Here is a 14,523-nt window from a genome sequence, read left to right as displayed (position 1 = left end):
TTTTCTAAATCTTAAACGAAAAAGGATGGAACGTGAAAATCATGACCATGCACCAAATTAATCCAAATTCGATGGATATATTATATATTGGTTTAGAAATTTTTAATTTTTGAATTATCACATTAACTGAACGTTATTGAAGCTAAATATCCTACATGTTCTTATAGAGCACAACTACCAATGACAAAAAGTCAAGGTCTCATATATGTTTGAGTATATTACAGATTCATAAAAAAATTAATATTAGAGAACACTAAAATCTAAAAAAGAAAAGTATGCCAATTACACCACGTACATATAAGAGAAAAAGTGGCCTCCAACAACAAATTTTTTCTACTAATCTATATATATACCTTACAACATAGAGATGTATAGTTACAAGGAATAGCATCTCTTATTTTGGGTAACTGTAAATTCGTTTTGTGAAATATCTGATCAAGATCAGTTCCGGACAACCCAACAAATGAAATGAAGGAAACAGCTCCTGTACACATATCCATCATTTCTATATACCTCATCCATTATAAATGTTTCTTTGGAGTCGTGCTTGTCCTTTTGGGGGGTGTACATGGAGCTGCACATCAACATACAAATACAAAACTTAATACGTATACAACTATAGATTTACCACTCTACTATAATTTATAAAACACACTTAATTACTACTTAGTAAAAAATTGTTGCCTCTTTTTTATTTATTTATTTATTTTGCTACAACCAAAAAAATAAAAATAAAAGTTGTGAAACTAGCCTCTATGAATAATAATTAATTACCTAACCCAATTGCTTCTGAGCTTTTCATCAACCGTAGCCGCTTGCATGATTCAACGAACATTCTGCTAGGTAAAGAAAAAAAAAAAAGAATATTAATTATATTAAGAAATATATATATGGCTAGACTAATTTAGGGAGAAAAATAAAAATAAAAATAAAAAAAGAAAGAAAGAAAAATGAAAATAAAAATGACTTACTTCCATGGTACATCTCCAACAAGCATCCAGTCACCGTCTTTGTCCTCATAAGTCGGAACGTATTCCATTCCATTTACCGGGTCCATCATCTTCCTCTCGTTCAAATAATTACCTGTACTTCATGATCACAATCATTTTATTAAGTAATTAGAATTTGTTACCATATATTAAAAATTAATTTATATATATGTATGATTCAAAATTAATAAATCAAAAAAAAAAAAATGAATATGAAATAATTAATGAAACTTACGGATGGTGAAGCAAGAAAACATGTCCTCAAGAGCAGTCAAGAGCTGGTGATAGGTATTGTACATTTGGAGATCCACTTTTCTCAGATATGGAGCTCCATCTACCGCTACTTTCACGTATTTGCAGCTCCTTTTCGTATTCCTCCTTGACACTCTCACCGGTGGCCACCCCACCACTTGTGCCCTGCAGATCAACAACAATATATTATATATATATATATATATATATATGCATCATATGAATAAATAATGCAACAATATTAATGATATGCTTGTCTTTTGATTATTTGTGTTTTCTCAAAATGTTTTTGGAAAAAAAGTTCTTCCTATGTTAAGGTATATAATCCAATTTTAAATACACCTTTCACAAATTCTTCAAGCTTCAGTGGTACCGGGTTGTAGTTTAATATATGGAAAGATCCAAATTTTTAGAATAATTTTGGTTTTAACTAGCAAAATAATGTACAAAACAAACAAGTTAAACTTAGTATTTCGAAAATCTTACTTTGCCGCAGAAGGTTTAGCCGCCATTCCCAAGTCTATATTGGCTCCATCATCATGGTGGTCATCGTAATTACCATGGTGATCCTCCTGATGATATCTTGAGCTCCCAAGATTAAGATCTATGGTCCCCGAGAATCCACGTTTAGTCCCGGCAGCTTTCGATGACTCACCGGGCAACCCTAAGGTCAATTTCGTGTCTTCGGACTCCGGCGAGTCAAGTTTCCCATTTTCCGATGACATTTTTGTTTTGGGTACTTTTAACGTTTTGCCAAATTGACAATGCTTTGTGATTGAGAAAGCAAGTATTGTAATTGAAAACCAAAACTTAAATTTGGCTTTGCTCCACTACTTATGAGTATATATATATATATATATATATATGAAGGAAGAGGAGGGCAGTGTTTGGCCGGCAACATAATTCTGCCATTTCCATTTGGACACGTGGATTGGCAGCAGAGGTTTGATTTATTTGAATGCTTGAAAGTTTGGACCCCACGTACTTTATTTTTCATCTTTTTCCTTTTGGTTAAATTGGGAGGCAACAATTTCACTTTTACATTTCATCAATCCAATTTAACATCTTGTGCGCAACCTAGAAGTTTCCGCATGGTTTAAAAAAAATAATAATAATAATAATAAATAATTGACTAAATCTTACACCTTTGGATCTCTTTCTTATATACTTTTTTTGTGGTTTGATTTGCTTGAAATAGTTTTGGACTCTAGTTTTGCATTGTGTAGCAATATTGTCATATATAGCCAATTATTAGAGTTAAAAATTTATAAATTTATTTTTATTCATTACATCAATTTCTAATCTAAAATAAAAAAGAATGTGTCAATTTATGAAGATGTGAGAGCATACCAAGTTATAAGCCACCTCCTCACTTTAAAAATTTGTAAAGTTTATCAACTCAGTCACAAAAAAAAATAAAAATAAATAAATAAATTACATAAGACGTCTATTTTTAAAAGCTTTTAGAATTCACAGTAGTTTAAGCTTTTTTTTTTTTTTGGGTTAATAATAAATAGTTTAAGCTTGATAGAACTATTGATTTACAAAGAGTTGTCCAAAAAATAGTAATGATAATATGTTTTTTTTACTTTTAAGTTATTGGTGTTGGTGGTAATAAAAGTGGGTGCTCGTGTATGGAAGGTGAACAATCAGAACAAAAAAGGGTGTTTGGGACCCACATGTCAAGGTCCTTTAAGTACAAGTCAACTTTTTGAGAGTCCATGTGCCAAGGGCAAAATTAAAAATTAAACCAACTCAAATACATAATTCAAAAAAAAAAAAAAAAAAGTGTATATATATAAATATATATAAGAATATATATATTTTTTAACTATAATAAAGTAAAAACGTGGGTCCCATTATACAGCCCATGTGACCGTGTTGGTTTGTCTGTAACGTGTTACGACCCTAAAATGTTATAGTTTTTTTAGTTTATTCGCCGACCGACACGTGGAGAACATGTCGATTTCCGCCTGCGGATTTACAGTTGAAACTTCTCACTGGTAACTGTGTCTCCGTGGACTGTGTAACGATATTTCTGATTAAATTAGATTAAAACAGGATTTGTTGCAATTAATCTTATTTTATACAATCCTAATTCCTTGATTAATTGTTTAATTAACTCAATCCGTAATCTTTGAAATTGTGGGATGCACCAGAGATATTAAAAAAGAAAAAAAGAGAAAAAAAAATCTAGCTCCAATAAAGAAACAAATACAATCTATTCAGAAATAAGGATTATCATATTTGAATTTTTTGGTATTTCATTATTAGATTAGGATCTTGTGTTGAATATCAACTACAAAAGTCTAACCAATTAAAATTTTTAATATTTATGATGTTTATTAGTTTAATTGAGCATCTTACCCACTAGAGGAAAAGTGGGCAAAAAAAATGTAATAGAGATCATTAGAGAGAGAAAATATTTTGAAGTTTGTTTTAAGAAAATAAAAATAAAGAAAAAAGTTGGTAAAGATGGTAAACTATGTAAACACTCTATGATGAATGACCCAAAAAAAAAAAAAAGAAAAAGAAAGACGACAACATATCATGGGAAAGAGGAAATGCTTTTTATTTATTTATTTATTTTTGCTACATTATCATATATCAAACTCATCAAAAGTAAAATTAAAAAAATATTGGAAAATACATTTATTTATCTTTCTCTAATTAACGTTATTCGGTTGCACATCATTCTACATTAGGGAGATTTTATTGTGCCAAAAAATAACAAGATTTACATAAGCTAAAAAGCTGTCCAAATCGAAGTACTTTTCTATTTTTATTTTTCCAAAAAGAAGAAAAAGGAGAAAAAACCTAACCATGCTATAGTGTCTAATGTGTTTGTCGAAAAGGAGTAGCACTTGGCACTGAGTATGGAATCCAAAAGGCTGAAGCTATGGATCTTCTCCATGAATAAGGAAGCAACATAGCACGTACTAAATGGTCCCAATTTCTTATTATGATGCAAGAATATTATTCACATCTCACATGGGTGCACTATCTATGTATAATATATACTTTGAATTAAACATGTAGAATGATGTGAGGATTTATGGTTAGCCGAAGAGACCAAAGCATATAATATGATGAGCCAAACATCAAAGGGTCGTTTGTCCTTGTCATAGTACCAATTGAAGATATTGGAAAACTCATAATTAAAACCCCATTCACCTGTATGTTTCACCAAAATACTATCTCTTTCTTCATTTGATAAGACAAAAGCTGCTTTCAAATTGAATTCGGATCCTTCTCATTTTGTTCATAACTCCTATATATTCATCCCACTACCTCTACCCTCTTCATGGATGGCTCTTAAATACTTCATCACATGCATGCATATTTATGTAATTGAATTTTAGAAATATATATTATTATAATATAATGATCATATATATGCTTAATTTGTATTGAAACCCATTGTTTATTTGAAATCTTTTTCTTTCTTTATTACCTTATGTCCACTTTTTGTTGCTAAGCATAAGACAATGGATAAGCTGGTGGTATAAAGTGTACAAAGTGGAGAAGGATTTTGGACCAAGAACAGGGCATGTGAAGTAATATGTACTAATTAGAGATGCATGCATTAATTTGATAGCAATTTGTAGTTAATTTGAAGATAACTAAAAACAGATTAGTTTCAGAGATTATTATAATATAATATTAGAGCACGTAAATTATATATATTAATTAATTTGTTCATATTTGTACGCTGATATATATATGTCAGTGTAATGTATATTAAATTAATCATCAGTCAGTTCATGTGGATCTTATAGCTAGATGAACAAAAGCATTTATATGGTTCTGTTCTCTGGCTTCTTCTTCTTTTTCTTTTTCTTTTTCTTCATTTTTTTAATGGCAAGATGGTTCTACTTCTATATGAGGTCGATTGCTTTCAATTTACATTTTCACTAACTTGCAAAATTTTCTACTCTTTCCGTTTTCTACATGCACAGCATACTGTATTCCTTATCGCATCATATTAAAATTTAAACCCAAAAGCTGTATAAATTAATGATTGCACATATTAATTACTAAATGTTTCTTTTTATTTTTCAAGCTTCAAACGTGATATTAATTAATTAATTATCTTCTAAGAAATTAGACTTGATGCATAGAACTGTGATTGAGCTAGACAAAAGAATAAATTAACTATAACTAGCTAGCTCGTCAAGCACACAGTTTTACAGTTTGCAGTCTAAGAACATGATTTTTTTTGGGGTTTGGGCATTCAAGATTCCGTTCAAATTTGAGAAATTTATGGGCTAGCTTTACTGTTCTTATCTTATGCTTGTACATGGTCCAAAACAATTAATCATATTTCATCCAATAATACACTACTAATTAAATTATGTGAATAATCCCCGGTCTACAGTATAATTTATGAAGTTGGGCAGAAATATGTCGGATTCAATTGACAAATGGTACGTTAGTTGGTACTTAATCAGTAGTATTTGACTTGACCGCAATGCACTGGATTGTTGACCGCATTTTATTTTATTTCTCAATACCTTTTTGAATTTTTATTTTATTTTTTGCTTTTCATGCGATGCAAATGTATTTAATTATAAATACGGAATTGGCAAATTTAGTTACACGGAAAATTTTTATCAAATGATTTGAGTTTGACCAAAAAAGAAAAAAGTGACCTGAAGAATTAGAGCTTCATGTATGCATTAACCTAGCTAAACAATATTAATATTCATTTTGTGGATATGTTTGAAATGTCATCTTTCATTAGTTAGAATTTTTTAGAAGCCCCTAATCTTTTTATTTAATAAAAAATTTAATTGATGAAGGTTCTTTTTTTGGTGAGGATTACAGTAATTAATGAAGGTCCATTTGCCAATTAAAGTTCAATATGTGTCCTCCAAGCATGTTGTACGCATACAAATACAAGAAGAGAAATAGTTCACCGAACGCATTGAGAATATAAGAACATGCACGGAACTTCAGTTTGTTTCTAGAAGTCATATATAATATATAATTAAATAAGAAGAGGGAAATTGACCTTTTAACCCATGTCCTACATTTTTTTTTTCTGTTTTTCTTTCTTTGGCCGGCTCGAATAATATTCTTCGTATTAGGATTAACATTAAAACTTTTACTTTTAACTTTTAAATCGAATAAAAAATTATATTTTGAAATTATATTTATTAACAATTGAATTATGATAAATAAGAATAAAATAAAAAATATCTTTAAGGAGAGCTATATTTATTTACGAATAGAAGAGTTTGGTAAAGTTTGTTTAGTAATAAACCCCATACACTCGTATGCTTGAAAATGCGTGTTCAAGTCATGCTGTATCCTTTTAGTTTAGAAAATATTGTAATTATACTTACAAAAGCATAAATTTACCCAACATTATTATTAATAGACTAAGTAGCAATATAAAAGAATTGTTAATCGAATTTTTAGTAATATTATATGAATCATAGCATATAGATGGTACTTTTTGTTTTAGAACATTATACAAAAATTTATTTTGGATGGATAATTAAAGTAGAAATAACAATGTTATAGGATATCTAATTATTTTAGTTAAATGAAAGATACCAATAAAAATCAAATACTAAAATACAAAAATGCATTTATATATATATAAAAAAAAACCCATAAAACTAACTAAAATACTGTAACATCCCGTACCAAAAAATATATATGATTAAATAAGTTTGACCAAATTGACTAAGTTTAACCAAGTTTGACCAAGTGAATAATATATGGTTCAAGTTGACTTTTTTAATAGCCAATATTTTTGGTTTGACTGAGGTACCATTGTATAGATCTCGTCGATACGAGTTCACAAACTGGCGGCACACCAAATTCCAAGTTATGGATAAAAAGTTATGGTCTTGAGAAGTTTTAAACATAAGTTTTATATCAGTGTCCAAACCAGTTCCCAATTTTTGTCTGTTAGTGATTTAGGCTCTATATAAGCCTCTGTAAATGTGCCAAACAGGAAGAAAAGCCCAAAAATACCCATTTTCTCTCCAAAACTCTAGAAAAACACCCCAGACCCATGGGTCCAAGCCGACCGTTTTTATCTCCAACCGGGTTTACGCCGTTTGACCCATCTCCGGCCACCAGCTTGCTACACGCGTTGGCCAGAGAGGAGTAGGGGACGGAGGCGAGCTCGGCCGCAAAATTTTACGGCCACCAGTCGCTGGACGCGCCCAGATCGGGCCAGAGAAGCCTGATGGTCGGAAATTTTCTCTCTCCTCTTTTCTTGTGTTTTCCAGCCAATCCAGCTCGACCCATACCTCTATCCCATCATTTTCGACCCCTCTGAGTCCATTTCCGTGGTTAGATTGCACAAAATCCCCACCATTTGAGAGATCTCTCAAGTTCAAGTTCGGCCGAACCTTTACGTCAATTTTCCGGTCACCGGAGGAGTCACTGGACCAAGGTAAGACCACTGGTGAACTTTTTGTCTCTTGGGCTTTCCGTTGATTTATAATTTGTGAATTTTGGAGGTCGTTTGATAATTTTCCTATTTTTGAGATTATTTGGCTAATTTTCGGAGAAATTGGAACTGTGTTTGGACGATTGTGGTTAAATTGGTTAGAATTGAAGTTAGATTAGTGAAATTAGATAATATTAGGACTTAATTGGGGGTTCAATTTCGAAATATTAGGCTTCAGGTGAAAATCCTCAATTTTGGGTACTGGGTCCTAAGGACACGCGGTATAATTGGACTGTTCGGTGTCCAATTTATACAATTTTGTAGTACCGTAAATTATTTTGAGACATTTGGATTATACAAGTGTCTCTGGTTTAGTTGTTTGGAGCTTGAGGAATATTTTGTTATATTACAGGCATTCGAGTTGAGCCTGGAGGTGATCCTGTAGAGGAGCAGGCGTGAGCATCTACAGTACTATGAGTGGTTATATCATTTTTAAATGATTTGGGTATATAGTATAGTATATATGTGGTTTAAATATTTTACGTATATATCATTTGATTGAAATGTTGTTTTATGCATATATAAATATTTGCTTTCGCATATATGTGTTATTATTTTATATGACTTTTGATAATATTTTAAGTGATTTTCAATTTTAATGGGTCTATAAATGAACTTGTGGTATTTAAATATTTTGGTAATTAAATTGGGATTTTAAATTATTTTGGAAACTATTTGGTTTGAGAAACCAGATTGAAAATCATATAATTTTAAGCACGATCAAATATTTTATAATTTTATGTGCTTAAAATTTGGTTTATGGTAAATATATTTCACTGTGATATTTCTGGTTTTCATATGAAATGATGTTTTGAGATTTTAAACTATTTAATTAAGCGGTGGAAGTTTAAATGTTAAATTATGATTTATGATAATTGTTTGGAAAAGTATAGTTATAATCTTACAAGATTGTTTCATGTATACTGTATTGGTTATTTTTAAATTGATGTACCATGGAATGCCAATACCTTGGATCAGTATTATATTATATTATATTACCGCGTACTGGGTTTACCACGGTGTCGTGAGGTTGGTTTCATCCAACGGTTATCTATTATTACCACGGACTGTGAGGTCGGGTTTATTCGACAGTTTATTATTATTACCACGGTGTCGTGAGGTTGGTATCATCCAACGGATTATTATTGCCACGGACCGTGAGGTTGAGTACATCTTGACAGTTATTTATTATTTCCACGGCACCATTCATATATTGAGGGTCGTGAGGTGGGTGTATCCCACGGTTTATAGATTGGTACATCGTATAGTACATTGTATATGTTTGTATATATTGTTAATTTACAAATATTGTGATGATTTATGCATTTTCATATTTATTTGGTGGAACTGCATTATTATAGTTTATGCTCAAATGTTTATATCATGATTTGAGACATTTCATAATATTACAATGATCGTTCATTCATACTTTTGAGTATCGGTTTTTATGATATTAATTGGGGTACAAGTTTGGGTTTTGTGAAATGATTTTAAACGGAGAACTTTTCAAAAGAGTGGAACGAGAGGTTTTGAGAGAAAGATTTTTCAAAAGTAAATCATTATTTTTTTATTATACTATGCCACTCATTGAGATTTTTTATCTCACGTTTTATTGTTTTAAATTCGTTCCCCTAGGCCCAGACAGCTAGTAGCAGTCTACCTCGCGTATAGCTTATCGTTTGTTTCCTTTCACTGCAGCAGCCGTATTTATCTTTTCTTCACCTATTGTTATATTCTGGACTTATTTATTACTTATTTGTACTCATAGACTTTGTTGACACTCTTAGAATGCTCTGATTTTAATTATGGGACTCAGTAGAGACCATGGTATTCATGTATGTAGTTATGATCTGTAGTACAGTAGGCAGGTTGTGAACTTATTTATATATATATTTATATATTTGAGGTATTAACGTTAATGCTGGTGTTTGATTATCTACGTGTTAAGGTGAGGTTCCATTGGATATTTTCTAGAGATTGTCCAGTGGGACTTCACTAGACGCGATCACCCGGAAGGTCTTGGGAGGATTCTCGGGGCGAGTCCTGTTAAATACCATTAATTTAAAAATTAAAATGAATTAATACCAAAAATTCTAATAACAACTAATTAAAATAAATATGAAGTAAGTTTTAAAAAACAATAATACTTATCAATTACATCTTAATACATAATTATATTAATATCTACCAATTAAATATATTTAATTTATTATTTAGAAATATATGCAAAAGATAATAATGCATATAGAAAAGTTAAACATCTAATTAGGGGGCCAATTATTTATTATTATTATTATTATTATTTTAAACTAGTTGTACATATCCAAAAAAAAAAGAAAAAAAGAAAAAAAGGAAAAAAAGAAGCTTGGGGTAGGGGGTTATGGACACCAGTCCTATAATGTAATATTTTATATACCATTTAATTTTAAATAAAATTTTATTATGTTATTAAATTTATATTTAATTATTTTAAAATTTAAAATTTTAATATTTAATATGATTTAAAGGCTAATGAATGAAAACCTCATATTAAAATTATCAAATAATTTTTATGCGAACCTGATGTTTTCTTTTTTTAATTGGTCGCCAATGCTATTTAGAATAAGGTTAATTTGCAGATTATAAAATGGTGAGCTTTTTAATTTTATAGATAGCATGACATAATCCTTGTTTTCTTGTCCGTCCTATTTAAAGATAACAACAAAACTATGGTCCATCATTCACAACTAGATTCCAATTTTAAATGAGCTGTGCTTGCCAGATGAGGGCTTGAACTAACTATGGGGGCTTGCTAAATGGTCTTGGGTTTTGTTTGGTATCTAAGAAAGTCACGGAAGGAGCTAGAAACGAGATTCATAACCTGATAATAATACCTAAGAAATACCAAATTGATCTACAATACACAAGCACTCTTTTTATTATTTTTTTGGGGTCAATTTTTGGCTGGAATTAATTTATATTTCTTTTAATTTTTACTATATGAAAAACATAATCCATCAATTAATTTTAAAGATGCATGACTAAATAATTAAGGACAATATCACTTAAAGATTAACCATGTGACAATGAAATCAAAAATTCCATGTTGAGCAATTAATGGTAAATAAAAACTTGTGCAAAAAAAAAAAAAAAAAAAAATTGTTGTCATATTAAACACATAAACATATGAACGTCTAAAAGCTTTCATGTAAATTGAATAGGCAAATTATCATCCTATCTAGTGGTCCTGTGCCAACCTTAAAATCAAAAATTAAGTCTCACATTTGCAATTTGAAAGGAGAATTTTCTGCTTAATACTTAAGAACAAGAAATAGTTAATAAACAAACGAAAAATTTGACTTCACGCCAGACGAGAAAATCAACTCCATTATAATTTCCAGAGGAGCTTGGTTATTTAGCTTCATGATCTTTCATAGTTCCCTTGATAAGAAATCCTTTGGGCTGCAGTTCAAACCCCTTTGCATCTGATTTCTTCATGATTCTTAGCCTCTTGCATGATTCAATAAACATCCTGCAAATCAAATTAAGCATATAAGTCAATTATTAATTGAACCAGACCTAAGCAACTACAAATATTAATTTCCTCTCAAAACTTCAAAGGAAAAATATATACTACAATGAAAGAAATCAATATTTATATTTACTTTTTTTTTTCCCCGTGCGGACATGTGATATTATTTCATTTTTGGCAAACAATTATTATTTTCTTCCATAATAATTTCCTTCCATGGACCAGACCTCGAGGACAATTTTGGACAGTCGTCCTTGCTAGACAATATTATGAGAAATTTGGTGATGTATATAAGTGGTCCAAGATGAGGTATCAAAATAATGTGAGGAAAAAAAAAAAAAATGAAAAAAGACAAATTCATGTAGCATTGCTTACTTTCTCATAAATTGAGAAAATGTGTACAAAGAAACATAATCATTGAAGAGTAATTTCAGTGCCGGTTTTTTGGACTAAGTAATATTAATGTTCTCTAATACTACTTTAAATTAAGACTACTATTTCACTTCCGTGTTTTTATATACAATTACTTAGTTGCCATGATTGTCCTCCTAACTTTATACAGAAGGGAATTAAAATTGCAATTTCTTGGTAGTGTACAATTTTCAAGATAACTATTACAGCAGGCTGTTTAATGCTTTTCCGTTTCCAACCTGGTAGAAACCAGGAAGATTCGTAAAGTCCTTATGCTACAGAGAATCGACTCATTTGGGTCAATTTCCTCGTGCTTTGCACATAATTTTTCTCTCACCATTAAGGAAAAAGCAGTATACAAAAAAATGCTACATGGTATTATTGGTAACAGAAGAAACCTACTTCAAAAAACAGAGGAAACCCACAACCAAAGAAAAAGAAAAAGAAAAAGGAAAAAAAAAAAAAGAAAAGAAAAAAGAACTATATATATATCAGAAATTGGAAGTAATTACTGATTATATTGTATTGGAAACAAAATAAGAGCTGTGCTAGCACGTCTTTCTATTTCAGATTTAATAACTTCATCACTAACAATTAATTAATACAAATTAATAATAGATCCATTGAAATTAATCAGAAACAAATCGGAACAAATATTTCTTAATTATATAATTAAACTTTTTGGGTATTAATAAATTATAAGGCAAAAATCAAATAAATTGTAATTAAAAGTGGGTATATAAAGAAAAAAATAGTTGGTAGATTTAAAAGGAACTTACTCCCAGGGGACGTCTCCTACTAGCATCCAGTCTCCGTCTTTGTCTTCATAAATGGGTACAAATTCACAACTTTCTCCATCCTTCAACGCCTCCCCTGTCATTTTACCAACACACTTTTATTTCCCTCTCATTACCACCAACAAATTGATTAATTAAATAAACTAAAATTAATTAATACCGTGTTCTTTCTATTTGTAATATATTGTGGATTTTCATTTATATATATATATATATATATTTATTAGTTTATACATACTACAATAATTGTGGATTGTACATGTACTTTTTCCCAATTCATGATATTTTTGATGGTTTTCATTTTTATATATTCGGATATTCATTTTGTTAAATAATGTTGATATTTGTGTAAATTGATTAATACCCATTTCTTTGATTATTTTGTAATTGGTAGTGTACATATGGTTGCTAATATATATATATATATATATATGTGTGTGTGTGACAACTAAAATAAATTTCTATTATTTATAATAAATATTGGTATAAAATACATGGCTTACCTTTATGACTACTACAAGTAGTTTTAGGTCTTCTACCACTTGTTAATGGAGAAAGAACTAGCTTATTTAATTACCAAATAATTTGCGACATACACTAAGACAAATAAACAAAATCTTCTTTTGTCTCCCTAATTTGTTGCCTGTAGAAGTTAATGGTTAACTAATATCTCTTCAATTAAGCTTGAATATAAGCTTAAAAAAAATGAGCGAAGGAGTGTGAAAATCTTGTTCTAGAGTGCCAATGCTCATGTATTATGTACTAATTAGGGCATCCGAGAATCTAGTTAGGAATTCGATTGAAGAATCTAGCAGCTGGTTCGTCCGAGAATCTAATTAGGAATTCGATTGAAGAATCTAGCAGCAGGTTCGTACAATTAATTTCCTAATTTTCTTTATTATTAGATTCCTCAAACAACTAATAATTATATATAATAGACATGTGACATGATTAATTGGTTTCACTGTTGGTGGACCAAACATTTTAACTAGTTTTCTTTTATATAGCTAGCTTTTCTACCAAGCTTGGTATGAGAAAAAGTAGTTAGCTAGCTAGCAGTGGTTGAATTATTGAAAGTGGACAAGACACAAACCTCATCAGTTTGTAAAGTGTGTTTCATATATATATATATAAGAAGAAATTAGATAAAACTCTACATTAATTAATTATCTTGCTAATAGATTATATAAATTACTAATTTTGCAATTTTTATTTATTTATTTATTTTTGTTTGAACATGTTCATAATTGGACTCTATGGATCATATATAGCTAGGCTAATTAAAACAGGGCAATAATGATTAAGATCACTATTTGAAAAAAAAAAATGGTAAAAAAGATGAAGAATGTTAATGACTCACCGATGCCAAAGCAGCCAAAGAGCTTGTCCAATGCAACGGCAAGATCTGGATATCCTTTGTGCATGCTCATATCAATTTTACGAAGAAAAGGTGCACCATCCATGCTAACTTTGACGTACATTTTGGAATTGGTTTCAAACCTTCCTGCATGAATATCTTTCTCATTGAAGCTATTCTTCTTCCTATAAGAACACACTGGAGGCCACCCAACAACTTGGTTCTTCGTTTGGCTTTTCCGGTGATCAGCACAGCCAGTACTACCTGAATTGGCGCTATTCCCGTCTCCGGCCATCTCCGAGAACATCCTTTTCTTTTCATTTTTGTCTAAAAGACTTGTACCACCACCACCACCACCACCACCGGGGAGACCCAACCTTAATTCCGTAATTTCAAGTTCCGAAACTTGTTTTGCCATATTTTTCCAAAACAAAGGGGTCTAGGTATTTCTCCTTCTTCTTCTTCTTTTTTTTTTTTTTTTTTTGGGTAATTTGTATGGGAAAATTGTTGGGGGGTAGAGTTTCTTATAATTTGTTGAGTGAGGAGGTGAATGGAAGAAGACATAGTGGGAACAATGACAGGTCAACTATGGCTTAATGGTCGGTCACATGAGAGGCAAGAGTGGGGGCTATATGCCCCCCTATAATCACTAATAAAGACCGGCACTACAAGTTGGATATGGGGTACACATCCTAAGGCCGTTGCTGTTTTCTGATTTTGGTGGGATTTCATAT

The 14,523-nt window shown here is 30.6% G+C and overlaps 2 protein-coding genes across 3 annotated transcripts; both read right to left on the bottom strand.

Moving 5' to 3' along the window:
• Positions 1–181: 181 nt before the first annotated feature.
• Positions 182–2,086, bottom strand: LOC107406886 (auxin-responsive protein IAA1). 2 transcript variants are annotated; one of them, XM_048467678.2, is made up of 5 exons: positions 1,728–2,086; positions 1,225–1,406; positions 972–1,083; positions 775–839; positions 182–574 (listed from the first exon to the last, which is right to left on the bottom strand). In XM_048467678.2, exons 1-5 carry the CDS (start codon positions 1,964–1,966, stop codon positions 522–524), a joined length of 651 nt encoding a protein of 216 aa, XP_048323635.1. In that variant the 5' UTR covers positions 1,967–2,086; the 3' UTR covers positions 182–521. The 2 variants fall into 2 exon arrangements, with proteins under 2 accessions (XP_048323635.1, XP_048323636.1); XM_048467679.2 differs by having other exon boundaries at positions 775–836; positions 1,728–2,084.
• An 8,793-nt stretch (positions 2,087–10,879) lies between these two features.
• On the bottom strand, positions 10,880–14,288 carry LOC107406869 (auxin-induced protein 22C). The gene is made up of 3 exons (XM_016014086.4): positions 13,793–14,288; positions 12,415–12,508; positions 10,880–11,224 (listed from the first exon to the last, which is right to left on the bottom strand). Exons 1-3 carry the CDS (start codon positions 14,205–14,207, stop codon positions 11,104–11,106), a joined length of 630 nt encoding a protein of 209 aa, XP_015869572.2. The 5' UTR covers positions 14,208–14,288; the 3' UTR covers positions 10,880–11,103.
• Between the last annotated feature and the right edge of the window lie 235 nt (positions 14,289–14,523).

Source organism: Ziziphus jujuba, chromosome 1, assembly GCF_031755915.1.
Source record: "Ziziphus jujuba cultivar Dongzao chromosome 1, ASM3175591v1".
Classification (NCBI taxonomy): domain Eukaryota; kingdom Viridiplantae; phylum Streptophyta; class Magnoliopsida; order Rosales; family Rhamnaceae; genus Ziziphus; species Ziziphus jujuba.
This window is presented reverse-complemented; position numbering and strand designations above follow the sequence as displayed.